At 54.7% G+C, this 27,419-nt stretch overlaps 3 protein-coding genes across 4 annotated transcripts in view; 2 read left to right on the forward strand and 1 right to left on the reverse strand.

Moving 5' to 3' along the window:
- MTHFSD (methenyltetrahydrofolate synthetase domain containing) overlaps nt 1-1,617 on the reverse strand; it is a 16,132-nt gene extending 14,515 nt beyond the window's left edge. The window contains exons 1-2 of one of the 2 annotated variants that reach the window (XM_012657698.1): nt 1,557-1,617; nt 36-139 (exon numbers count right to left, since the gene is read on the reverse strand). In XM_012657698.1, coding sequence (XP_012513152.1) covers nt 36-139; nt 1,557-1,572 — 120 coding nt within the window. In that variant the 5' untranslated portion in view covers nt 1,573-1,617. The remainder of the gene's footprint in view (nt 1-35; nt 140-1,556) is intronic. The other variant, XM_012657699.1, reaches the window with a different exon arrangement.
- A 2,759-nt stretch (nt 1,618-4,376) lies between these two features.
- FOXL1 (forkhead box L1) lies at nt 4,377-23,376 on the forward strand. Its single transcript, XM_012657671.1, has 2 exons — nt 4,377-4,383; nt 22,228-23,376. Exon 2 carries the CDS (start codon nt 22,272-22,274, stop codon nt 23,301-23,303), a length of 1,032 nt encoding a protein of 343 aa, XP_012513125.1. The 5' UTR covers nt 4,377-4,383; nt 22,228-22,271; the 3' UTR covers nt 23,304-23,376.
- Nucleotides 11,048-12,813, forward strand: FOXC2 (forkhead box C2). Its single transcript, XM_012657670.1, has one exon. It carries the CDS (start codon nt 11,222-11,224, stop codon nt 12,731-12,733), a length of 1,512 nt encoding a protein of 503 aa, XP_012513124.1. The 5' UTR covers nt 11,048-11,221; the 3' UTR covers nt 12,734-12,813.
- Nucleotides 23,377-27,419: the final 4,043 nt, after the last annotated feature.

Below are 27,419 nucleotides of genomic sequence, written 5' to 3' on the forward strand. Positions count from 1 at the left end.
TTTTCCTTTTAAGTACTCCAGAGGCGCTTCAGTACCTTAAAGTTGGGAATCCTATGATGGACAGGTCGGGGAAAGTCAGCTAAATTCTGGGATTCCATGTAGTCCCAAATTTGTTCACGGATGTCCTGTTTGGAAACACCTAGCGCAACAAAAGCGTTGTGACTTATTAATAACAGAAGGAATTCCACAGTGCAAGCCGTCTCAGACCACGCTGCACACCCTCCACCCTCTGCACCCGAGTTTGTGACCACGCCAGACCACATCTAGTTCTGATCTCTACACCAGAAAATCAGGGTTAATGATAAGTCTTGCACTCGAGAGAAATTATTAAAGTCCCAAAACAGAGTAAATTAAATAACCCAGTTCTACGAACCTTGTGGCAGTAGGTGAATGAAATACAACCCAAACCATGTAGCCAAGCATTTCTAGAGTCCTCACTGGGACACACAAGTTCTGCTGAATTGCAAAGAAACTGTAAGCGCAGTCTATTCAGGCTTGGTGTAACTGGGATTAGTTTATTCTTGCTGTAAGTCACGTAAGCTCGTCTTAAAACTAAGTGATCCGTGTGCCGGCTATTATTTTAGATTACCAACTACAATTCCCTCTATTAGGGGGAATCTTTTATTCTATATCCAACTTTAGAAATGCGCTGTTAGGCAACAAATATACTTTAAATATCTGGGGCAGTACCAACCAATAAAATTTGCATTAACCATGTGCTCTTCTTAGAGTAGAGAAACATAAAAATTAGTTTCCAGTGAAGTAGGAGAAACATAAAATCAGCATATTCCTATGAACACATTTTAAAATATTTACTGAAATTTTGGTTTTGTTGGTCCAGGGATATTATTGTACTTGTACAGAAGCTTGTTTCCAATCACTCTCTCTACCGCCTGATTTATTTTCCTAACAACATAGCGTATGGCCGGCACTGTGAATCACCAAGCAAGGATTTCACGTGTGGAAATCATATAACCACGCCCCTGCGTTATCGCCCCGTTTACTGTTTACACGCTGCACAGGTAGCGGATCTGTTCGCTCACGGCTGTGGAGCCTCGATTTAACAGACCGTGGCACACTTGAGCATTAGCGGTACCGGTCCCCTCTCTGCCAGGCCATCCTACATCGACTGTCCAGGCTCTTCCCCACCACAGGGTGATCTCAGGCCGGGGCTCTGGAGGCTCTTTAGTGCCCAGAGCAGGGCCTCGGCCCGGCCTCCGAAAGCATTTGTCGAGACGACAGCGACTAAGCGCCCTCCGCGTACAGGTTAAACTGGCTTCCATTCCTGCCCCTGCCTCAGTTTCCCCCGATCTCACGGGGCCCGCGGGACCCGCCACGTGTCAGCAGGTGGCCCTCCTGGCTCTTCTTCCCGTTACCTTTACTATTCCGGATGTCTTACCGAGAATCCGAGTCTGAGCCCGCCGCCGGCTCGACCCCGGACCCCGCACAGGCCCCTCGGAGCCCCCCGCCAGTCCAGGGGGCCTCAGGGGCTCCCAGCCACCCCCAGGACCCCCCAGCCCCTTCCGCCAGCCCCGCAGCCCAGCCGCGCCCCCTACCCGCACTCGGCTCCATGGCGACGCCGTCACGGCGCGACACGTTCCGCGGCGGAGTCTGGCGCGGAGTGACGTCACCCGCCGCGCGCCTGCGTACTGGCGGGGACGGAGGCGCAGTGGAACCGGCCGGGGTGCGCATGCGCATGCAGTATGGCGGACAGGCCGAGGGGTTCTGCGTTGGGGAGGGTCGAGCGGCTCCCGGGCCTTTCGCCTGGGCGTTGAGCAAACTCTAACAGGAGTTTTGCCAAGCCCTGGGGTTACTGACGTGAACCAGTTCCTGGCCTCTCAGACCTCACTTCTGATTCAAACACACCCCACCTTCTCTTCCAGTCCCGAGGGGCCGACTCCTCCAGGAAGCTGGCCTTGATTGCTCCTCCAGAGCGAGATCCTCTCCTCTGAGACTCTGCAGACACTCAGGTGCTCACACCTGGGTGTGCGGTCACTCAGCCCCGCACTTCTTTAGAGTGTCCAGTAGAGGGAGTGTCTGGACCAGCCCAGTCCCGGGTGACTCCTGTGCGGGTCTGAGGCCACCCTTAGAGAAACACCGCTTAGATTCTGACCTTGACCTCTGGATCTCCGCCAGAAGGAAAGAATGTGGCAGCCCGCGTCTGCTCATCTACACCCCGCACTCATTTATGCCGATCTAAGGGCCAGCGAACGACTGGGGAGCCCAGGCTGCACGGACATCCAAGTCCGTGCCCTCCCAGGCTCCAGGCCAGCGGGAGAGCAAAGGAGACAGTCTGGCTGTGCATCATTCACGCATTAAGAAGAGGACAGCCCCCCTCCCCCAACACACGTACAAATGGCGGGGTGGGGGAAGCAAGCCACTGGAAACCACTCCCTGATGAGGCCATGCATACCCTTAGCAATGTGCCTAGCGCGTCGTAAGCACTCAAAAAGTGGTTGCTGCCTTTCAAAATGATGTGTCCAATCCTTCATCAAATCCTCACTTGTGAAATAGACAAAAGCATTTAAGACCCACTTTACAGATACAGACACAGCAAACGGGGTTTGGGTGTTTGAGCTTAGTGCCTTAGACGTCTTATCTAAATATAATTTCTGCAACAAGCCTCAGAGGCAAACACACCTCCTCCTGCTCCTCCTTCCCCCTTCTCTGCTCCTTCTCTTTCCTGCCCTCCGTCCACCTGAACCCCACCTGCACGTCCACCTGCAGTGACTTGCTGACTTCCCATTGCCTCCACCTAGCGAGGCACAGACGTCTCAGCTGGGCAGCCGAGCCCCTGCTGGACTCCGGCTTCCACATCAGCCCCGTCTCTCAGCTGAGCTGCCTCCCTCCCACCTCTGAATGCGACTCCGCCCGTGTCCTTGCAGGTTTGGCTCATGTTGTTTTCCATCCCAGAAGTGCCCTCCTCCACCCTCACCCACACAATGTTTGCAGTTTAAAAATTCTACCCCACCAAAAATAAACCCTCATGTAAACTGTGGACTCCAGGAGATAATGACGTGTCCACGAAGATTCATGGACTGTAACCAAAGTACCCTCCGGTGGGGGTGTTGGTAACGGGGGAGGCTGTGCACATTCGGAGATGAGGGGTATGTGGGAAGTCTCTGTGCCTTCCACTCAATTTTTCTGTGAACCTAAAGTGCTGAAAAAATAGTCTATTAAACCTAGTCTATTAAAAAAAAATCCTACCCCACGTTGGCCTGTTGAGTAGCAAAAGGAAAGGGTAGGGCTTCAACAAACTGCTCTAACACAGCGGTGAGTCAGCCGACGCGGTGAAGGGTTTGGAAGGACGAGAGTGAAGATGTGTGACTTCAACGCAAAAAGAAAGGAAACCTGCAAAAGAAATTAAAAAAAAAGTCTGTATTGGAAGTTGGGGGGTGAAGGGAGGATCTGGCACAGTGCTCCGAAACCGTCAGGTGGACGGGGATGCTCGTTTACAGCGCACCGTGCCCCGCGTGTGATGGTTACGCAATAGAGATAACCGGGAACGATTTGGGTCGCGTTTCAGAACATGCCCCTGGCACATGGGAACCAGCCAATTTCTTCAAAGTAAACTTATTACCATCTTTAAATACAGAGCGGGAAGCCAGGGCATCACAGTTCTAGTTGCCCAGAAGAGAAACAACAGCAAAGCCCCCTCCCCTTTTTGAGACCCACTGCGACAGCCAGAAGAAATAAAGAGTGAATGGTCCCTGAGAGTGGTGGAGGGTGTGGCAGGAAACCGTCCTGTTCACGTGGAGGTCTTCTGTCCTGTGGGGCGTTCGGCCATGTAATTCGTGTATGACGTTAACAATCAGTGCAATTCCTTCTACATTTCACGCGGTGAGCAACCCACTGATGTCTCCTGTATCTGAAACCATGCAATACAGAGAAAAATAAACACATTCTCTTTTATGATCCCTTTTATGGTGAACTTTAATAATATGTAGTTATTTAAAGTTGCAGCTAATAATAAATGTAAGATTGTTTTGGAAGCTAATAATTAAGAGTTTTAATAACGTTCTCCCCCCACCCCCACCAAATTCACATTTGACAGATTAATTGCAGGTTTACCAGTTAAATTTGAAATTCACATAACTATGAATTTTCTTTTAGTATAAGTATGTCTCATGCAGTCTGTGGGCACCTTTACTTTTATTTGCTACGTCTGACAACCCGAAGAAGGGTCAAGGAGAAGGAAGGACATTTGCATGTAAAGTTTTTCTTACCCAGGTTTCAAGGCCCGGCTTGGTTGCCAGCTTTTCTCAGAAGCGTAGGTGGCTGCTCTGCCTCCCCCGTCTGAATCAGCCCGGCTTGCTCGGCGCAGCCCTCCCTCCTTCCCTCCTGCACCGCAGCTGTGTGGCAGGGCCGGGCCTGCGGTGCGGGGTTGGACCCAGGTGTGCAGCTTGCCGGCTGTGTGTGCCTGAGTGAGTGACTGGACGTCTCTGCGCCACGCTCTTCGTTCATGGAGTGGGGATAGCGCACGACTGGCATCCACCTCTGGATGCTTGAATACGCATGTGGCACTTAGAACAGCACCTGGAACTCAGCGAGGGCTCTGTGTTTGTTTGCCTAAGATAAAAGTTTCCGCCTGTCATTGCCTGGGCGCCTGCCCCAGCCTGGAAGCCCGGGAGTCATGACTCTTCCCCCTTCCGTATGCAGCACCCGCCTAAATACGTGCCAGTAAATGTCTGAATTGAATTCTGGGATTGAACCGCCACATGGGAGATAAGACGTGGTCATGGCAGTGGGAGGCAGGGGTGTCTCTGAAGCCCCCAAGTGACATCCGTTCGTTCAATTCGTAATTAGGAGCATGGAGGCTGTGCCAAGAACAGCGGGAGGACTTGGGGCAGACCAGGTCCGCGCCTGCCTTCCCGGTATGGGGGCGGCGTAGCCAACAAACAGAGGGACGAATAAGACTGCGCAAGGCAGGGTGGTCAGTGCCGCCGAGAGAATGAAACTTCAGGGGAGGGATGGGGGAGATAGGTGGGTGGCTGGGGGCAGAGGACTGGAAACAAGGCGTCTGGCAAGGGGCGCAGCAAGTGCAAAGGCCCTGTCCGGGGTCCAGGCTGGGCTGCCATTGGAAGTCCCCTGTGTGGGTGCACCGTGCACAGCTGGGGGCTTTCATGACTCTTAAAGGTGAAGAGCGTCCTGTGCCAGGGCTCGACTCGTTTGCCTGGGGGGTGCTGCTCTGAGCTCTTGGCTTGTTCAGTCCTTCACGTGTCCCACTGGGGCCTCACTCGGGTATGGCCACTGTGAGTCCCCGGCACTAGACCCAGTGGTCACTGAGGCACTGGCTGAAGCTGTCACTTTCGACTCCGGCTGACTCCCTGGGGCTGAGAACACCATCCCACAGGCTGCACATCGGACGACAATCGAAACCCTCCTCGCCTCTTTCTCTCCCTTCCCTTCTCCGCACCTCAGAGTCCTGTCTGACCTCCCAGGGAGCAGTCTGCTTCCCGCAGGCTCTATCCACCCCGTAGGGGTAACCACGGGGTTTCAAGTTAATGACATAAAAAACTAAAACCTCATACACATTGAGTCATGTGTAGCCAGAAGTCATGACTTCATACATACACTGTTGACTGTGTCTATGTAGTTATGAAGTTTCCATATAGACTATTTTTATTTATACAGAAGTTTCTATTTTAAGTTTTTAAGTCTCCAGTTTCCAAGGCCCTAACCCTTAACCTCAAAGAGGCAGCAAAGTGTTGGGTTAAGAGATTCCAATTCCATTACTTGGTAAGCTGCAAGACTTGGTTCAGTTATTTGTGATCACTAAACCTCAGTTTCCTTACCTGAAAATGGTGGTATGAATGGCACCTACCCCTGAAGAGGATGAGGTAAGATGTCATGATGCCTGGCACAGTCCGCACACACTGCTGGAGCTGCGGAGAACAGGGGGTCATTACTGCTGGCTAGAAAGGTAGGACACGTATGAAGGACATGAGGCCAGGCTGCCTGCCTGCCTGGGCACGGGGAAAACTGAACTTCCCGTCTCGTGGGTGTCTTGGGGACCTGTGACCAGCTCTGGCCTATGAGCTGTGAACGGAGGTGGACGTGGCACTTCCAGGCTGTACAACTTAATTCCCAGGGCCGGATCTCCTCCTCTTCCTCCTGCCAAGATGACTTGGGACCATCTGATGACAGGTGGCCTTTGAAAACCTAGGCTCCCGAGTGACGTTGATGAGCAGAGCACCCTGCCAACAGAGGGCTGGCTCAGGAGGCAGTCACTGAAACTGGAGGTGTTTGTTACCAAGCATACATCAGCCCAAACTAACTGATACACATGTAAACCGATCATGGTGACACAGATACAGGCAACTATTTAGGACATGCATGAAACCAGCAGCACAGAGAAGCATGTAACTAACTCTCCTTATAAAGCAACGTGTGTATATCTTTAATATTATGTTTTGAAAACACCCGCAGTGCTCTATTGAATGTCTTGCATCTTTGGTTGTGTTAATAGTGGCAATGTCTGAATTATAAGACAGATAAACTCCTTAGAGAATCACCTTTTATTTTTTTGTAACCACAAGTCACTATGATAAACTCCATAGCTGTTGATGGTTGTTTTTCAGAAACTTCCAGAAGAGGAGAGGGGGATATTGGGCCAAGTTAGGCCCTCACTAAATATCGTGCAATGGAAAGCCCTTTGCTTTGTGTCACATTCCTTTTTGAATTTTCAGAGTAACGAAGGTATTTTTCTCCCATTTTTTACTTTGAAAAATTTCAAACTCACAAAAAAATGGCCAGAACAGTACAATCGACACCACGTACCGTAAGTCCAACGACTGTTCTCGTTTCGTTACGTTTGCACCGCCTCCCACTCTCCTTCTCCCCTCTGCCCGCAATGATTTTGGCCGAATCTTTGAAAGGTTGCAGAGATGCTGAATATTAGCCCTAAACGTTTTGACACATCGCTTCCCAAAACAAGGACGTGTTCTTACTTGACCACAAAGAATTATAACGCTCAAGAATCTTCCCTTTGGTATAAGATTATTATCTAATACACACCCCGGATTCCAATTTCCCCAAGTAGCCTCAAACTTGTCCTTTATTCGTTTTTAAAATTTCTTCCACGTAGGATCAGGCGTCACATTTAGCTGCTGAGCTGCTTTTAACCAAGAACAGTCCTCACCCACCCACCGGCTTTCTGTCCTCCCTGGCTCCGCCACCCGTGAGCGGTGCCATCTTGGAAAAGTCACACTCGGTAAAACGAGCTCGGACAGTTTTCATCAAGGACACACGTCTCGTCCCACAAAAGATAGTTTCTAGAAGCTGGAGCACAAGGGATTTTTAAGAAACGGCATTGACTTTGTGTAAGCCAAGGGCTCACCGGTTCTCAAGGAGCTTTGGAAGCCTGGTACAGCTCTGCCATCTTGTCCCCTCCCGGAACACCGAAGGCCCCTCGTGAGCCCAGAAGAGAAGTGTTTGAAGGATATTGGGATGACAGAATTGAAAATAGAGAAGAAACAAAACGACTTTCACTTGTCCCCTCTTCGAGTTCTCTGTTGTGCCTCAAAAACAGAAGCAGCCACAGACCGGGCTAAAGCTTCCTCCTTGCTAAGGCATAGCTCGAACCCGGGTCCAGCGCAAACGTCTCTCTGATGAACTCACACCACACCTGGGGCAGAAGCAGCCGGAAGGAAGGGACAAAGCAATTTGTTCAACAGCTCTGAAAAAAAAAAAACAGACTTCTAGCCACCTAGGAGGTGCAAATGTTATTTGCTGCAAACCTCAGCGAATTTCCTTGGAGGAAATTTCTTGCTCCCGGAGCCATTTCAAAGGCATTTTTGTCTCCCAGCAGACCATGTTCTGGACACGGTGCAAAGCTGCTCCGGCTCGGTTCGGAAGGCTCGGCTCCTGGCCGTGCAGTGCGTAGGCGCGTCCACGGGGTGTCAGCACCTGCCCTGCAGCCGCGCGGGCCGGGCCGGGCCGGGCCTTGGCCGCAGTTCCCCGGTTGGCCGCAAGATGGCGCCAACGCCCGCGGAGTCCGCCGAGCCGCGTGCAGGTGGGGGCTGCGTCCGCAACCCGCGACGCGGGGCTGGACGGCGACCCGGGCGTCCCCTGCCTTCAGCATGGCCCACCACCCCAGGAACGCGGACGCCGTCTGGGGCCCGACTCCGCTTGCAGCCCCCTGACAAGGCCAGGAAGGGGGGCATCAGCAGGAAAACGGCAGCCCCCGTCCAAGATACCTGGCGGATCACAGAAAAGCTGGGAAACAGGGTTTCTGCAAAGCTCAGGTGTGTGGACGGCGGTGCTTTAATGACCTGCGCAGACATCTCCCCCGGAGTCCTACTGAGCGGAGAAGAAACCCAATTCCAGGGGCAAAGGAAAACGTCTCTCACCTTTCCTGTCTTGACTATAAGGATTTCTTTCCTCCCGCCTCTAATTTTTTTTTTGGGGGGGGGTTGGTTAATATACTTGATGCTCAATTTAGTTTTTTCAGATTGCATTGGTTTGAACGTGCACACCCCTGTGGGAATGCAAACGCAGGCAGAAACTGACATTTTCTCATTTATTTTTCATAGTTTTCAGCTATTTTAGGTTTTGTCCTGCGCTGCGACAAAGCTATTTAAGCGCTGGCATCACACACACACTCTCCTCGTAAAAAGCAGAGCAAATAATATTTCTCCAGGAAGCCCACAGACCGAGGAGCGTTTCTTGATCCATAGCTTGCATTTCCAGTAAAACTGCGAGAAGAACTCAGTGTGCCTGTCATGCACTCCGGGAGAAAGGCACTTTTCTGCTAGAGTTCTTATATATTTTTTTTTAAAGATGGATGTGAAAATATTCGAGGTATTAAAAATAATAAAGTCACAGTGGGAGTTTAGGGTTGGGGCGACGGCTCAAATCATTTTTACCTGTGAGTTGAGAACTGGGTGGCTTCGTTCTACTTTGTTTCAAAAACAAGGAGGGAGGGAGGGAGGACCAAGTTAGAGAAAGTGCTCAGAAAATTCATCAAAAATATAGTAATTTAGAAGGAGAACATTCAAGGTAATAAGAAACCGTTTTGTGCTTTCCCTTTGATTTTGAATTCATCGGGAGACCAAGATAATGCACATAACTATTTTCTTTTGTTCTTTTATTGGAAATAAATGAGATGTCCCCGCGTCTTCTATTCACCTCCTCAAAGCTGAGAGTGGCCAGTGGAGTCTCTGACACCCTTGTGCTGGGAATCTGCTAAACACCGACGGGAGAGCTGAGAAGGGAGACGAAAACCTGAAATATAAGTAGTGTTTTATCTGAAGTCCTCTTCCCTGCCTAACCGGATGAACAACTTCCAAAATTCTGGCCAGCCTAGAGGGGTGTCCCACCGCTTCAGGGGAAGTGGGCAGAAGGGGGTCTGATTATTGGAGGTGTTGAAGGAATAAATAATCAGTCCACAAATAAACAAACTGTCGGGGATTCCTCCAGGGAAGGAGAAAGCTTTGAAGGGCGAAGACCTCCAAGTCGCTGCAGGCCAGTCTCTCGGATACTACGATCCCAGAGGGGTCTTTCACCGTTTGCAATCGCTTACCCGGCCCCCCCACGGAGCCCCAGCTCCAACTCACCTTACCAACATCCGACAAAACAAAAAAGGCTAAAATACAGAAACTCGACTGGGAGAAGCCCGTGGGGGCTTTGGCAGGAGCGGGAGGCGGGGACCGCGCCGCGGGGGCCGGGGAAGCCTCCCAGCTCCAGGCCCGCCGTGCGCCCCGCGCAGTGCGCGCGGCTTCGGCCCAAGCCCCCGCGGAAGGCGGGCTCGGGTTTCTTCCCGCCGGGCTGAGGAACTCGGGCTCTGCCTGGGCCCGGTGGGTCGCTGCTTTGTTCGGTTCTTTGGGGAGCGCGGGCGTCAGCGTGTCAAGGGGAATTTCTGTCGGGGAAAAGGAAGCTGGAGTGGTTGGCGGGCTGCAAGTGTCCGTGCAGGAGACGGAAGGGGAATCGCGCAGGGTCGTTGAACACTGTTCCCCAAACTCCACAAAACTGCTCACGGCGACGAGGGCGATTGACCGAATTCGTGGCGAATTCAGAGGACTAAATTCTCAGGACGTTGCTACCCTTGCGCGCGGCCCTGCCCCTATAGACGAGGCCCTGACGCCTCGGGCGCGGGCAAGGGGAATTCGGTGTCCGCCGTTGGCCTCTAAAACCTCCAGAGGTTGTTCTTGACGCCCCCGAACCTGGAACTCGCTGGCGACGGGCATTTGATCGAATGAGAGCAGCACCAGGCGAGGCCCTGGCCGGTCCAATCCGGCACGTCTGCTGTGACTCCATTACACCTGGGCCGCGATAATTAGGAAACCTAATTGCTCGCTCCATCACTCATCAATGAAAGGTGTCCCAGGATCTCTGCTACTTGCGAGGTCTTTGGGGGAGATATTTGACTACATTCATCAATTCTATTTTATGGTTCAAACCAATTTTTTTTTTTTTTGCGAAAGAACGTCGCTCTTTTTTGTTCTGAATATGTGGGCCCCTTAACCAAAATGTGATAATAAAATAAATCTTAATAAGCTCTAACTCTTTTTTTTTTTTTGAGGTCTTCTCAACTTCAGGCTGAGCTGCAGAAAAGCCCGGTGCTGCGCGGCTGGGTCTTAGAGCCGACGGATTCCGGCGCTCCTCGCCCCGATTGGTGCCAACTCCCCAGAGCTGCCGGGCGATTGGTCCGCAGTTCCGGGAGGGGGCGTGGCCCGAGGAAAGTAAAAACTCGCTTTCAGCAAGAAGACTTTTGAAACTTTTCCCAATCCCTAAAAGGGACTCGGCCTCTTTTTCCGGGCTCGGCAGCGCAGCCGCTCTGGACCCCGGTTCGTCGACCCTCGGCGCTGCCGATTTGCTGGGGGGCTTGGAGAGCCGCCTTCCCGCGTCCTCGCGCGGACCGGGGGTCCAGCCTCGGTCCACCGGGCCTGCGGCGCCTCCGCTCGGTCCCGGCCGCCCGGCCCGGCTGCCACCCGCCGGGTCCCGAGCGCGAGCAGCGAGCAGGGGCCGGCGCCGCGCTCGCCTCCCGGGCGCGCCCTCCAGGATGCCGATCCGCCCGGTCCGCTGAAAGCGAGCGCCCCTTCTCGGCCCGAGCGCCGGCGCCTCCTCCGCCTCGGCCCGAGCTTCCCGGAGACCGGGCCGCCCGCGCCGGTCCCTGCCTCGCTCCCCTGCTCGCTGTCGCGGTCGCTCTCGCTCCCGGGCCTTCCCCGCGCCCCGGCCGCAGCCCGCGCGCGCAGGCGGGGCGAGCCGTCGCAGACGCAGCATGCAGGCGCGCTACTCCGTGTCCGACCCCAACGCCCTGGGAGTGGTGCCCTACTTGAGCGAGCAGAATTACTACCGGGCGGCCGGCAGCTACGGCGGCATGGCCAGCCCCATGGGCGTCTACTCGGGCCACCCGGAGCAGTACGGCGCGGGCATGGGCCGCTCCTACGCGCCCTACCACCACCACCAGCCCGCGGCGCCCAAGGACCTGGTGAAGCCGCCCTACAGCTACATCGCGCTCATCACCATGGCCATCCAGAACGCGCCGGAGAAGAAGATCACCCTGAACGGCATCTACCAGTTCATCATGGACCGCTTCCCCTTCTACCGGGAGAACAAGCAGGGCTGGCAGAACAGCATCCGCCACAACCTGTCGCTCAACGAGTGCTTCGTCAAGGTGCCCCGCGACGACAAGAAACCCGGCAAGGGCAGCTACTGGACGCTGGACCCGGACTCCTACAACATGTTCGAGAACGGCAGCTTCCTGCGGCGCCGGCGGCGCTTCAAGAAGAAGGACGTGCCCAAGGAGAAGGAGGAGCGGGCCCACCTCAAGGAGCCGCCCCCCGCCGCGTCCAAGGGCGCCCCAGCCGGGCCCGCGCTGGCGGACGCCCCCAAGGAGGCCGAGAAGAAAGTGGTCATCAAGAGCGAGGCGGCGTCGCCCGCGCTGCCGGTCATCACCAAGGTGGAGACGCTGAGCCCCGAGAGCGCGCTGCAGGGCAGCCCGCGCAGCGCGGCCTCCACGCCCGCCGCGTCCCCCGACGGCTCGCTGCCCGAGCACCACGCCGCCGCGCCCAACGGGCTGCCCGGCTTCAGCGTGGAGAACATCATGACTCTGCGAACGTCGCCCCCGGGCGGCGAGCTGAGCCCGGCGGCCGGGCGCGCGGGCCTGGTGGTGCAGCCGCTGGCGCTGCCCTACGCCGCCGCCGCGCCGCCCGCCGCCTACGGCCAGCCGTGCGCGCAGGGCCTGGAGGCCGGCGCCGCCGGGGGCTACCAGTGCAGCATGCGCGCCATGAGCCTGTACACCGGGGCGGAGCGGCCGGCGCACATGTGCGTCCCGCCCGCCCTGGACGAGGCCCTCTCGGACCACCCGAGCGGCCCCACGTCGCCCCTGAGCGCCCTCAACCTCGCCGCCGGCCAGGAGGGCGCGCTGGCTGCCGCGGGCCACCACCACCCGCACCACGGCCACCACCACCCGCAGGCGCCGCCGCCCGCGCCGGCCCCGCAGCCCCAGCCGGCCCCGCAGCCCGCGGCCGCCGCCGCCGCGCAGGCGGCCTCCTGGTATCTCAACCACAGCGGGGACCTGAACCATCTCCCCGGCCACACGTTCGCGGCCCAGCAGCAGACTTTCCCCAACGTCCGGGAGATGTTCAGCTCCCACCGGCTGGGAATGGAGAACTCGGCGCTCGGGGAGTCCCAGGTGAGCGGCAACGCGAGCTGTCAGCTGCCCTACAGGGCCACGCCGTCGCTGTACCGCCACGCAGGCCCCTACTCCTACGACTGCACCAAGTACTGACCTGCCCCGCCGCGCCGGCCCCGGCCCGCTCCGCTCCGCTCCCAGACCCGACGCTCTCGGACAGTTCAGGCTGCAGAGACGGAAAAGGAAACAAAGCATGCCCGCCGACTTTTGCGGAGAGCGCGGGCGCGCCGGCCCTCGGCGGTCTGCAAAGCGTGCAGGTAACTCTATTCGCCGCCCCGTTCCTGGCATCGCAGGAAGCCCCTCTTAAGGGACGCAGCCCAACGCCATGAATATCGATTTTAAAATCCCCCTCCCCTACCCGCATGGCTGTGCTCGGCTCCACTTGGGGTTTCAGAAATTAAGCTATGGACCAAATCCCGTAGCGACCCACTCATGACTTTCTGTAGAGACCTCCACAGGTGTATGGGGGTCTCTATAGGTAACACATGTGCTGTGTGTAATTTTAAATTTCTCTGACCGTGCTGTACAAATGTGTGGATTTGTAATCAGGCTATTTTTTTTGTTGTTGTTGATGTTAAGAGCCATTAATATAATATTTAAAGTTGAGTTCACTGGATAATTTTTCATCTTGCCCAACCATTTCTAACTGCTAAATTGAATCCAAGAAACCTATGTGGGTTTTGTTTCCTGTACAATGATGAGCTATAATTCTTTCCCCAGTTGTAGATCTTTTACAAAACAAGAAAATAATTTATTTTTTTGTTGGTGGATAAAGAAGTCAAGTATCTGATACTTTTTATTGATAAAGTGCGATGGTTTTGTATAGTAGACTCCACCTTGAGTATTCCTTAAAAAAAACAAAAACAAGAATTTTAACTTCATCTGTGTTCGTCTTATGTGGTCTTAATTGTTGTACTTACCTTAAAATAAACCCATGTTGTTTTTCTGCCCAAAGTTGGGACAGTGTTTGTGTTATTGCAGTTTTTAAAAACAGGGTGTGTTTGCAAACCTACCTGTTCCGATTATTTTTGTTACACAGGTGGGTATTCGTGTAGATACATCAAGATGATCACAGGAAATGGGAGCAGCCACCTACTATCTTGTTTAGTGACAGAAAACACTTTCTGATTACTTAAAAAAATCCCACCTTGGGATTATTTTTTTTTCCTGGAGGCAATTCGAGAAAGCAGCCAGGTTGGACGGAGCTGCCTGAAGGGCGGTGAGCTTGCTGTAATGCATTTTGTGACATGCAGGAAATCGTGCCAGTTGTAAAACAAACCGGTGCCACTCCATCTCGGTGTCCAGCTGTCCCCAGTTTAGGAGAGAAGGAAGGAAGGATAAGGGGTTCCCGTTTGCTAATGACAACCCAGGGTGAGTGCTGTTTCCCCTCGGTTTCCTAAAATGCGGACTTCCTCGCCCACTTCAATGGTTTTCCAGAAAATTCGAACTGGGCCAGCGAAGGTCTGAGGGTGATTGATTCTCCAGCATCTAATGTTTATCCCTTTTGGTGGCCAGGTCAGAGGGGAGTTTCAGACTGCTTTACTTCTCAATTTGATTTCTAAATCTTTACCCTCATTGTGGTGAAAAAATTTAAAACCTCATTTACCCTTCAAAACTAATTTACAGTGCTTCCATAGTCCTAAATGTATTAACTTTTTCAAGATGTTACATCATAGAGATATTATTTTTCAATTTTAATATCTCTCGTGTTTTAAATTTTTAGTAGCAACATAGTTATGTGGCTGGGGAAAAGGCTCTATGATCTGTTTCACTGGCCGAAACCTACAATTCCCCTGCCGGCCTCTCCGTGTGAATTTTGGGACCAGAGCTCCACCAATTCCCACCCCAGCAGGTGAGCTGTATTTTGCCCAGGGTGAAGTTCTTTGTGAAAACATTTCAGGAGATGACGATTTTGCCAAAGGTGATTTTGCTTCATGCGGTAGCACTGAACCTGGGTGTTGTTGTTGTTGTTTTAAGCGTGGTATTTTATCTCTATGCTGTGTTGAAATAGAATTAGGGGAAATTTGAAGCATAATAATTTTCCCCATATGTGCAACACAGATTCTTTCAAGCTGTGGCCCCAGAGGTGGCACGTAGTTAAGGTTTAAAGGCCGTGTTTTATTCCTTTTCATAACATGTGGGGGCCGGGGTGCCTGGGTGCTTGGCTGTCAGCGGGGCCCAGGCCAGGCGGCTTCAGTTGCGTGAGCAGCAGGAGGAGGAAACTAAGGAGGTGGGTGGGCGGGGGAGACCCTCTCTAAGAGGTAGAATGATGTGGCCTGAGCTCCTCGCCCCCTTCTGCTACTCTGGTTTCATTTTGCTTCTGCTCTCTTTGTGCTATCTGCCCCGGGAAGAGAGTAGCGTACTCTGGACCTCAGGCAAGCTGGCGTTCTCCTTCCCCAGATGTTTCAAAGAGGTGTCCCTGAAAGCTGCCTTCATCTTAAGATTTAGAACCGTTGATGCCCAATTAATGACAAGGCCAGAGACACACGTCTGGGACATAGAGGAGTGAGAGGGGTGCGATGGGGAGGGTGGGAGACCCCTCCTGGGACTGCTAATGAGACCATGCTGGGCTTTTGGTCTTTGGGAAGGCTTCTTAAAGAAGTCCCTGCAGTGTGGGGGTAGGTAGCTCCAGAAGGTTCGTCCTACCCCTTGTGAAGGCCACAGGTGGGGTGGGGGCTGGGGGGGGGGCCTTCTATTCCCCTGGGAATGTGAACAACTGGGGAATTGTATTTGGGGATTTGTCCAGGCCTCCAGAGGTGGTAGAGAGCCCAGTCTCCTGGGGCGTGTCAGGCCTGGGCGCTTTGGGACACCCTCAGTCCGAGGCCACGGGATTGGGGCAGGTGTGGGTAAGTGCCGGGGGCCTGGCCATGTGCCGGGAGCTGGCTCAGAGCTCTGCTCACCGTGTTCTTCTGCAGCTGCGGCCGGTGTGGCCCTTGGGCCTAGGGGCTTAACGGCATCGGCTGCTCCCCCAGCAGAGTGGGAAGATCGCACAGCTCGATGCTGTGAGCGGCACAGAGCTAAATGGCCCGAGGGACAGTTGTGTGTCTTGTCAGCCACCCTGCCAGTCTGCTGCCCAGCACGCAAAAAGCATGCCCGAGCAGGGGCCTGGAAGTCCTCGATCTACTTATCTGCTGCCCCTTCCTTTGCCATTTGGTCCTAGGGAAGCCCTGGGCCTTTCAGGAAACCAGGAAAGGAGTTTGGGGATGGAAGGGCCGGCGTGCCCGCCACAGGCTGCTGGGACTGGGGGCTGGGGCGGCTCTCTGCGTCCACAGAAAGGCAGTCTGCAGGAGACCTGTCCGACAACCGTGTTCCTTCCTGACCCAGAAAGAAGCTGCGGATGGGCAGATCGCAGACATTGCAAATAAAATGAAAGTAACTGGAACACCGCGACAGACGGTCTCCCATAGAGTCAACCCTGCGTCCCCGGCTGACTATGACTCTCACTAGAGTCCAGTTTTGACAGATAAGGGCCACGTGGGGAGACCCCATGGCCTCTGAGTGCCCCTCACATCCCCAGCCCCAGAGAGGCTGCAGCTGGAGTAGCCGTCTAGAATAGGGCTTCTTGTGAGACTCGAAGGCGAAGCCCCAAGCTCGCAGCTTTCAGGACGAGGGACTGCTGGTGACCTGCCATGCCCAGGCCTCTCTGAAAACAGGCTTGGGTCTATGGCCATGTGGTCCTCACTACCCTGGGTCAAGTGGCCTGTCCCTGCAGATTCAAATCCTGCTGTGACTCGCATCCAGGAACTGCTTGGGCTAGGAAGGAGGAGGGGCTAGGAAGGAGGAGGCCACTGGCTGCAGGTACAAACCACCTCCCCTCCCCGGCCTCAGCCCTTTACCTGTAAGAGGACCAGGTGACCAGGGTCGCCTGCACTTTCCTTCTGGGCACAGCCGGGGCTCCTGCAATGGGCCCTGCCCTATGCCGCTGCCCTCCCCTGCTGCCAAGAACCCAGGTCAGAAATTAGAGGGAGAAGAAAAGGAAGGGTCCTGGGAACATGGGCGCTTGGCTCATAAATCTTCTGGGTCCCTCTCCTCCCTTTACCCCGTGGCTGCCTGGGGGTCACTGCCAGTGCTGGGAGAGGCAGGGAGCTGCGCTCCAAGTGCAGAGAGCAGAGCTCCCCGTTTACCCCTGGAAACGACCTGCCGGTTTGGGATTGCCTCCTCACTCCTCATGCCACCCCCACATCTGGAAAAGGGGGTGTTGGGCAAGGTTGGCTGATGGAGACTTATCGTTAATGGAGAAACTGAGCTGGGTGGAGAGAGAGACAGTGAGTAAAGACGCCCCGTGATAAATGTGCACAACCAAGTTCCCCGGGAAGGCACCAGGGCCTGAGCCCGCGGCTGGCGCCTTCGCACGTGAGCTTGCGGGGGCCGGGACTGTGCGCTCCTGTCTGACTCTCATGGTGCCGTGAAGGTGGGTCAGTTAGAGACTGAGGTTTTGTGCTTTAGGTCCCGCTGGGTTAGGAAGGGCTGGCGGTCTAGGGTCCGGGGCCTCTGTTCCAGGTGAGTGGGACAGGCTGGTCAGAGCACCCAGAGGTCCCTTCCCCTGCCTCCCGGTGAGTGAGCGCCTTCTTGCACCACATACTTGAAATGCTTTCCCAAACTTTGAGAAGCATTCCCTGCCTCCTCCTCCTTGCATGGCCTCAGCTCCACAAGGCGTTTGAAATGTTTGCTTTTTGACATAGGCATGTAGGGAAGGGGGTGGAACATTTCAGGGGAGTTTGGAAGGCTGGCAGCCGCTGTCAGGGACAGCCACCGGGTCAGGGAAGACGTCACTTACCTTTAACCTGTGCTTTACTTTGCTTGCTCCATTCCTGCTCTGCGGTGAAAGCGGAGTGCTGGGTGGTTTTTGTTTTTGTTTTTGTTTTGAGACAGGGTCTGTCGCCAGGCTGGAGTGCAGTGGCGCCATCACAGCTCACTGCAGCCTCGAACTCCTGGGCTCAAGGGATCTTCCCACCTCAGCCCCTGGAGTAGCCAGGACCACAGGCATGAGCCAATGTGCCCAGCCAGAGTGCTAGGTTTTTCCAAGTGTCAGGCTTGTGGGGACTTAATCCTGGGGCTGTGTGTGAGGAGGGAAGGGGTGCGGTTGACGCCCAGGGTGCTGGCAGCCCAGGGCGCTTTAGGGGATGGAGCTGGGAGGCTTCCCCCTCGCCCCTGTCCTGGGTGCAGCTTCGTGCTCCGGGATCTGTCTGTGCCCACCCCGGCTTCCACCCTGTGGGCTCTGCCCAGGGCACCGGCCTTCGCGCTCCCAGCAGCCTCTGGCCCAAGCTCTCTCTGCCTCCTGTTGTTCACAGGCGGCCTCGCCAGTGAAGTCTGTCTAAGGCGGAGTCTGTACCCACCAATTCAGACCCTGCCAAACAGGCCGACTGAGGGTTCACGTGGCCTCAGCCAGGTTACCCTAAGCTCTCTGGGCTCGTTTCTCAACTGAAAAAAATGACAGGATCATTGAATAGGGCCACCTGAGGATTCGTGAACCTAACACAGGTTGGCAAAGTGCTCCCATGGCGCCCTGTCCATAGTAAGTGCTCACTGCTCGTTGTCAGCTCTTAGGACTTACTTGGACAACAGAAGAGACAGGACCCTTTGGTCTCAGTTAACTGTGCATATCGGCCATGCTTTGGGCAGGGCCTGTGCCCACCTGCCCCTGTGTAGAGCCCGTCAATCATTCCTGAGAGCAAGGTGAGCTACAGAGAGGCCATTTGGAAAATCCTGCCCTGCTCTCTGGGCCCCACTTAGCTGGCTGGGCCAGGTGGCCGTTCCCTTCACATCTGGGACACTCGGGCTCACTTCCCTCCAAGAAAAGCAGGAGAGGACCCTGCTCCCCAGCTCTGGAAATCTTCCACCTCCCGGTGCAGCACGCCTGTCCTCTCCGAGGCCCCTCTGCTGTTGTCTGCTCCAGACACGCTCTCCTTGAGCACAACCACGGGGCTTCCGATCCCTGTTCTGCCACTTACTGCCTTCGTGGTCTTGGGGTGTTCTGAGAAAGCCTCGGTTTTGTCATCTGTAAAATGGGTGACACCCACGCCTTTCATAGATACTGTGAGGATGAATAAGAACTCCCACAGGGCCCTGAGTGTTCAGTCGCGGTAGCTGTTATAACACCATTGTTTTCCTGTCTTTGGAAACACTTTCTCACGGGAGACCTGTGGCCGGTTAACGTACTGGGTTTCGGTTTCCCGGTCTGCAAAATGGGAATGACGACAGTTTCTGTTTCTTAGGGTTGCTGTGAGGGTGGAAAGAATCAATAAATTTTAGTTACCAATATTATTGTTCTCATCTCTGTCGCTAATGTTTTTAGGTTGTCGGGGGATGACTGAGCCGAGTCCCGCGAGCCGCCACCCCCACTCCTCTCAAACACATTGCACGTGTGGTGGAATCATGTGCATGTATATTGATACACACATATAAAATGTTAACTCTCTTTACGCTTGGAAAAATGATGCAGATATCTGGAAAGGTGACACAGATGTCATCAACACAGGTGTCTGTTTTTATCTTCCAGAGGAGCAGGGAGGGTGGATGCTCCGGGAGGCCTGGGAGGAGCTCTAGTCTCACCCTCTCAGCCCTCCTTTCCTCCCCGTGCCTGGGCTCCCGCCCGCCTCCCCAGAAGCGCGCATCGCTTTGTCCCAGGACTGGGAACCGGGCTGTCTGCCCTCATCCCACGCTGAACCCAGCTTCTGTGGGGCCCCAGAGTTGGAAACACCACTGTCCTCCGCAGCGTCCGGGCAGGCCAGGGGTCTCAGGACTTTCCTGCAGGCTGGGAGATGGGTTCTCACCAACTGACTCCGGAGATGAGCGCTTTTCTGGGATCTGAAGGCTTATGAACCTGTAGGGAACTGTCGGTGTCCGCATCTGGCTCTCTGGGACACCCACTCCGCCCAGCTGTGTCCCAGGCTTGGCCACCCCCACCGGGCCTCCGCTGCATCCTCAGCCCACGGAGCCTCCAGAGCCTCCGCACGAGGGCGCATCCGCTCCCGGCGCCAGGGGCTTGTGCCTGCACTCCCCGGAAACATGGAAATGCGCCCCGGCTCGGGTTCCTTCCAACCGCGCCCCGAGGCTCCAGTTACAAACTCTTCACCTGGGAGCCCAGAATTTATCTCCTGGCCCGCGCGACACCGGAGTTCTACAGCTGAAACCTCCCGGAGATTTTGCAAAATTCTGCAAACGCACGGCCTGGGTGTGCGCCTCCAAACCGCGACTAGAACTCCGGTATTTTTTTTCTCATTACTATCTGTGTCCCGCCCACCAGCGGCGCGTGTCTCCGCCCGCGTCCGGCCCATGACCAAATTGGGCGCTGTTTATTATTGTACCAATTCAAGCTGGGATTTGCCTTAGAGTTTAGAGGACGCGCCGGGACAGCCGCATTTCGGGAGAGGCAGGGATGTGCGTGCTGAACTTCGGGTGCCTGGGGACCTCCAGGAGGGGCTGCGGCGGCGCCAAGGTGGGGGAGGGGGCTGCATGGTGACACCGATTTATCTCTCGGTCTGGGTCTGTTCGAGCAAGCGCAGAAGCTAGGAACCGGAGCTGGATCCAAATTTGAAATTGCTGGGGGCTCGCTGGTCTGGAGAGGTCGGGTGACCCCCGGGACTGTGGGGCCCGCGGCTAACAAAGGCGCGGACATTGGGGTTCTTTTTCACCCCAGAGTTGAAAGAGGTGCGACGGTGAGAGAGAGGGGTCTGGAGAGGACAACAACCCGACCCCTCCCGGCTAGAGGGCCACCCCCAGGACCTGGGCCGCCCCAGAAAGGCAGCGCCTGGGAGGGAGGCCTGGAGGTGCCCAGGGCCTGGCCAGTACCTGCCCCCAAACCGGTTTCTCGACCCTGATCGCGACTTCCTTGTCGGTGTTTTAAAACTTATCTGCTCCCCTGCGGCCTGTTTATTCCATGGGTTGGGGTTCCCCAAGGAGAAACTCTGGGGTCCCCATTTGGCAGAGGATGCTCCCCACTTTTCGGTGTTCGGAGGCTACCTGAGCACTCCCAACCAGTCCCCAGCCTGGTGTCATCTCTCTGCAACAGTGGTGGCGGCAGATCCTGCCCCCACCCCAATTAGTCGGCATTTAGTGTCTCTGCAGGCTTCTAGGAGGTCCCTGGCAGGGGGCCCTTGGTGGGCGCTTTTGATGCCCACCTGCCATCCTCACCCTTCTCTCTTTGGTATGGCTGCAGGATTTATTCAATGAAACGCTAATTCAGTTATCGCAAGTGTTTTCTATTTTCTTTAAAAAATATTCAGTGGCGGTCATAAACAGGAAGTCATCAGGCTCCGTGCCCTGCGCCCCTTGCCCAGCGCCTGGAGTGGGGGGAGAGATGCCTCCTTCAGAGTCCACATCCTCCAGTATTTTTGATTCAAGCCCTGACGTGGCTCGATGTAAAATGAGACAGGGGTGGGGGTGCTTACACCCCAGGGTGGGGGGGTGGTGGAGGGCAAGCGGCTTCCCAAATGCTTAATGTAATCACCGGCCAGCTGCGTGCACTTGTAAAGTTGTTATAACCCCCCTCCTTGATATAAACAGGAAAGCCCAGAATATAAAGCAAAAGACCCGCATTGACAAATACCGCTCTCCCACCAGCTGCCAAGCTCCCCTTTTATGGCGTTCCTGGCTTGCAACCTTAGCCCCATCACAGAGACCTTAGTTTCCCCCCAAACTCTCCAAACGGGTTTATTTTGAAACCTGCCTCAACGGAGCTGTGGACCAGGTACCCCGGGCCCTCTCCGTCTCCCCGGTGCCGAACGCCTTCCCTTCCAGAGGGGCTGGGCGCCAGGAGCCACTTGGGTGAGCCCTGTGGGAGGGGAGGGTCCTCGGGTACCGGGTCCCTAGAGAGTGCCCGCCTCCTGCAGGGTCCACCAAGTGTCTCTCCAGGCAGGGCTGCATCCCCTTCCCCACAGACACCCACACCTCTAAGGTAGACACACCTCCCCATATCTAAAAGGTTTCAGGGACCTCAGAAAGCATTTTACTACATGGTGCCATCTCTGCATCTCCTATTAAGCCTGGGAGAAGAAAAGACCTTTTGTGGGAGGCCCTGGGGTTACGGGGCTCCCCCAGGACAGCGGTAAAAGTCAGCCCTGAGCACCCACCCCCATCTCCACCGCTCCTTCCTGGCCCCGCAGACGCTGCTCTGAGCCACCGCGGTCCACATCCTGCCTCGCTGACTGTGTGTGCTTACAGCGTCAAGGGGTGGACGTGATATTTCAAACATCAGATCAGTGCGTTTATATATTGGGTGCCCGGAAATTTTTCCAAATAAACACAGCTTGATTCAACTTGGGTGGGCGGACTTATCAACAGACTAATTCTATAAACAAATGAAGGAATAGCCCCGAAACCGATTGGCTGGTATCAAAAAGACACGTGGAGGGAAAAGCTTGGAGTTTTTCGGCAATGAAATTTTAATTAATGTGGGTGGGCTGAGAACACAACGACTGTTTATCATAGACAATTTATTTTCCAGCGCTAAGTCAACATATAATAGCAAACTTACAACAATTATTTAACATTTTTAAAGCCATGAAGAAGGGACAGAACACGGAGCGGCAGGGGAGAGCGGCGGAGCTGGAGGCAGAGGCGCGGCCGGCTCCCCAGGAGGGCCCTCGCAGCAGCGCAGGGCGCAGTCCCTAAGCCGCCGGGTCGCCGCGTCGCCATGAGCCACCTCTTCAGTCCCCGGCTGCCTGCGCTGGCCGCCTCGCCCATGCTCTACCTGTACGGCCCCGAGAGACCCGGGCTGCCTCTGGCCTTCGCCCCCGCGGCTCTGGCCGCCTCGGGCCGGGCCGAGCCCCCGCAGAAGCCGCCCTACAGCTACATCGCGCTCATCGCCATGGCCATCCAGGACGCGCCCGAGCAGAGGGTCACGCTCAACGGCATCTACCAGTTCATCATGGACCGCTTCCCCTTCTACCACGACAACCGGCAGGGCTGGCAGAACAGCATCCGCCACAACCTCTCGCTCAACGACTGCTTCGTCAAGGTGCCCCGCGAGAAAGGGCGGCCCGGCAAGGGCAGCTACTGGACGCTGGACCCCCGCTGCCTGGACATGTTTGAGAACGGCAACTACCGGCGCCGGAAGAGGAAGCCCAAGCCCGGCCCCGGGGCCCCGGAGGCCAAGCGGGCCCGCGCCGAGACGCAGGACGGCGGCGCAGACGCGCAGCCAGAGGCGGGGAGCGGCGCGGGGGGCTCGGGCCCCGCGATGCCCCGCCACGAGGGAGCGCCCGCGCGCCCCTCGCCCCTCGCGGAGCCCTCTCCGCCCGCGCGCCTCCACTGGCCCCGGCCTGCGTCCCCAGACGAGGACGCGGGCGACGCTGTCCAGGGCGCGGCGGCAGGGGCGGTCGGCCAGCCAGCGCGCACGGGGGATGGCCCGGGGTCCCCTCCGCACCCCACCTCCCGCGGCTCCCCGAGGAGCTCCGACAAGTCCAAGAGCTTCAGCATAGACAGCATCCTGGCGGGAAGGCAGGGCCAGAAGCCGGCTGGAGGGGACCAGCTCCCAGGGGGCGCCAAGCCGGGGCCGGGCAGCTGTCTGGGCGCCTCGCTTCTGGCCGCCTCCTCCAGCCTCCGCCCGCCGTTCAACGCTTCCCTGATGCTCGACCCGCACGTCCAGGGCGGCTTTTACCAGCTGGGGATCCCATTCCTCTCCTATTTCCCTCTGCAGCTGCCCGACACGGTGCTCCACTTCCAGTAAAGCCAACAGTGGCGCCGCAGTTCTCTTACCTGCCCAGGTCTGAGCCTCCTCTGAGCGACCAGACACAGCTCCCACGGCGGCCGGCGGAAACAGTCTTGTTCTTGTAAAATGGTCTTTCCCTGGGTCGGTGTGTGGGTTATGGGAAGTGCTACCAACCTCTGCGCCAGGTGGGCACGCTAGCCTGCCTCCCCCCAAGGGGACTTTCCCCAGCAACCTGGAGCGGCTTCTGAGATTTAAAAACCCCCGTCTGGACGGGACTTGGGCACCACAGACCCCCAGCTGCAGGAGCAAGAGAATTCCTTGATGTTACGTGGTCTAAAGGCATGATCTTCGCTACCCTCCACAGGTGCTGTGCGTCTCGGGTACTGAGGGCCCAGCAAACAGCCCAGGTGGGACATGTAGACTCGATGCGGTCCTTTCAACCTGGTAGCTCCAGTCTGACTCTCCCAGCTCAGCAGTCTCTGTGTGGCCCAGGATTTGGCTTTGAGCCCGGCTGGGTGGTGGGTGTTCACAGCTGGTTTGTCCCTGAAGCCCAGTTATGGGGCGCCAGGGGTCACCTCTGTTTTTCGGGTTTTCTGGGCCTGGTAAGGATTTACACCACTGTTAAGGTGGAAGTTGAGAAACCACCAAGAGCAATAACACTTGCTTTAAACAGGAAGTTTTCCTCTTGGTTTCTTTCTAGACAGTAAAAGGAACATGCTTTATTCTTTGCCTAAATCCTTGACTCTTTTTCACTATAAACATTGCCCTTTGAAAACATCTGCATTAACACCTCTATTAAGAAAGTGCACTGTGCGGTATAGCGTCGTGCTAGCTCGGCCATCAAGACACATGCTCTGCAGCCCATGTAACCAACAGGAGCAGAGCTCCTAGCTTTTTGCTTTTGTTTTTAAGGGATCTAAAGATTTCAAGGGACAGGACAAGGGGGAAGGGTGTGAAGGGGACAGAATATGCCTCAGATGGTGTCCAGAGTCAGCTCGGGAAGGACTACGCCTAACCTCTACGGAGTTAGACGGGGCTTACAAACAGGGAGCGGTTGGAGAGGGAGGTGGGCTCATGTGGGGGAAGAAGGAGGGGAGCTGCTGGTGTCCGCTGGAGGCGGCTTCTCTGGACCCCAAAGGATGTGAGGCTTGATGGCAGGGTCTCTCAGGCTCTCCCAGCCTCCGGAACCGCGGCCTGAAGCCTGCCTTGCTCTCCCTGCCCCTCCCAGGCAGGCCTGGAGGCCGAAGTTAAATAAACACCTTAAAGAAGTAACTAGAAGTCCGGAGCAGGGTCTGCAACAAAGACCTGGTTAAGAAAATTGAGGTTTTCACAGAACTTAGGGGAAATGCACCCAACCTCTTAGGGCAGCTGTATTTGGGTTACCTTGAGGTCTCTGAAACTCAGTTTCCTGAACCTCCTAGAAACTTTCATTTTACCTGATGTGAGCAAGGCACAAAACACCATGAATGCTTGGAGACAGGCTGGGAGGGAGTCCTTAAAATAATTTTTAAAATAGTTTCCAGGACTTGCATGAAAGCCATCACGAAGGTTATGTCAAGAGGGCCTGCTGGCCAGTACGTGGGAAAGCACTTCGCAGGCAGGCCTAATAATTCCATCATCAGCAGGCACGGGGTTGACTTTCTGAAAACGCATTTGTACAGCCGTGCCGAACCGTGGGCTGCCGATCCACGAATGTTTCCACCACGGGGTGCTACCCAGGCCAGGAGGAAGCCTTCGGTGAGCTGCAGAGAATCCTTGGTTTGAAGGACTTTGGCGAGAGCCCACCCTGAGATCCAGGCCCAGCGCGGTTAACTGAAGATGTGGTGGACGGGCTGTCATTGGATATTTTGTTATCCCAAACGCTCAGCCTCTGTGAATAAAGTTGTTTTTTCATTAACCTCTCAGTGACTGGTTCAGTGGGTTACGGGGAGGAAATACACAAACAGTGGAGTAGGAAAGAGGAGACGGGATTATATTTGAGAATCGTGTCAGCATCGCAGGAAGCTCTGGCTTCTGAGGGGTAAACACAGACCGAGGGGGAGGCCCCCGCTCCGCGGACAGTCGGGTGAGCGGTTCTGCTGTCCTGGGTACGTTTTTAATTTCTTCTTTCTCCTTGTTGTGGTTGCTATGCTATCGTGTGTGTTTTTGGGGATTTGCAATGGCTCTTATTGAAGAAGCAAATAATTTAATACTGCTGTTTTAAAAGGATCCCATTTTAGGGTTACAACTCAGCAAAGTATTGTATAAGGATTATTTTTATGGCACAGACAAAATGCAGGAGTATGTGTCTACTTTGCATGTTTATATACACATGAAGAGAATTTCTACCTAATCCCCACTTTTGTCTGGTTTAGAAAAGCTAAGAGAAATAGACAGTGAGATCATTTTCTGTGTGATCCTCGAGTCCACGTGTGTTCTTTCCTACTGAACAGAAAAGAGGGGCTTTGGGTCTCAGTAACTCAAATAGCTGTTCTGATGTTCCAGATGTAATCATTGGCTTAACAAGGCCGAGACAGAGTTTTACTCTTAATTAAAACAAAATCTCAGCTATATTTAGGATAAGCAGCAAGCTTATCATTCTACTCTTATGCAACCTGAAGGTAGAGTTCTCTGCTCTCATTGAAACAAAGATAACAGATTCCGATTTCTGTAAATGATCTTTGGTTCGAGCCCTGATCACACACACACACACACACACACACACACGCACACACACACACACGCTGAGTACGCTGATTGTGATGGGTGTTACGGTAGGCACGTGTATGATAATATGATCAGTGTGTATACGTATGCATATGTGTATGTATGTGTATATATGTACACACTGAATGTGTAGATATGTATGTGTGTGTGTGTGTGTACATTTGTTCTGCACACAGCAATGCTCAGAAATTTATCTTTTCTGCTCAGATCAAGTGCTGAGTCCTTTGAAATTAACCCAAGTATTGATACTATTTGAAAGATTTTGTTTTTCTATGCAGTTTTTCATATAATTTCCACATAGCTCTAATAGTTTTGTTTTTCTATATAGTTTGAACCAGGGATAACTTAGTTTTCTGTGTGTTACTGTAGTGAAACTAACAGAGACTTTATAAAAGAATCCTGGAAGACGTATCAGCTTTGAGAACTTTCCTTCCGGGACTTTTACAAGGACAGAGGAGTTTGGACAGGCCTTTTGCTTTGCTGGCTCTTGTACAAGCTGGTGGCCTGCGGGGTCTCTGACGCACCGTGACATTTCTGAGGCCCTGAGAAGAGCCTGTTTAGCCCCTTTCGGACATAATCGTGCCTCCCTGAGATGGGGCTACGGGTGTCTCTCCCGTTTCTCAGAGTGGCGCGTGCATACCCGGTGTGCATTAAAGAATCAGCCCCATGCAGTTATTGTTACAGCTGAAAGCCAGAGCCAGCCTGCCCCAACGTTGATAGGCCAATGCTAACATCACAAAAGTGGGCGACATTTCCAGTAGCCAGTTGCACCCAGGAGCGAGGAAATCGAGTGAGAGCCATGATTTTGCTGGTTCCCGTCCTCATGACGGCTGGAGTCTTGCTTCCCTGAAGTAAAGGTTGTTTCACAGAGTGAAAATACAAATGATAACAAGCAAAGTTCATTATTAAAAATAAAGAGCATGAGTTTGTTGGAAAAGTAAAACTCTTTTGATACACACTTAAAGCAGTTTAGAAAATATGTCTGAATAGCCAAACAGCACATTGCCTCTGCTACTCGTCCTTATCCAGCGGCCCCAAATGCCAGGTCCTCGAGGGCTCAGGTAGATGCCACAGGTGTTTGCAGCGACCTGCGGTGGGGCCTGACCACTGGGCAGGGGAGAGTGGTGGGGCTTGGGCTGCACTTGGGGGGGGTGTCTGTCCCTCCAAAGGGCGTCCAAATGCCAGCTGCTCTGGGCTAATCACATGTGTGGCTCTTAAGCCAGTTCAAGCTCAGGATCCACATTTTGGGGAGTAAATGGATCTGGGGTACACGGCCACTCAGCTTCTTTATTTGCACTGGCGGTGGGGGAGGAGGGGAGGAAGAGGCGCTGGGGCAAAGGTCTGCTCCCAGCCTCTTTTCTCACCAGGCGTAAGAATCAGGTTCCTGGTGAGACACAGAACCCGCTTAGCTGGGTCAGTGGGAAGACC

This window comes from Propithecus coquereli, unplaced genomic scaffold, assembly GCF_000956105.1.
Source record: "Propithecus coquereli isolate 6110/MARCELLA unplaced genomic scaffold, Pcoq_1.0 Scaffold557, whole genome shotgun sequence".
NCBI classification, from domain to species: Eukaryota; Metazoa; Chordata; class Mammalia; order Primates; family Indriidae; genus Propithecus; species Propithecus coquereli.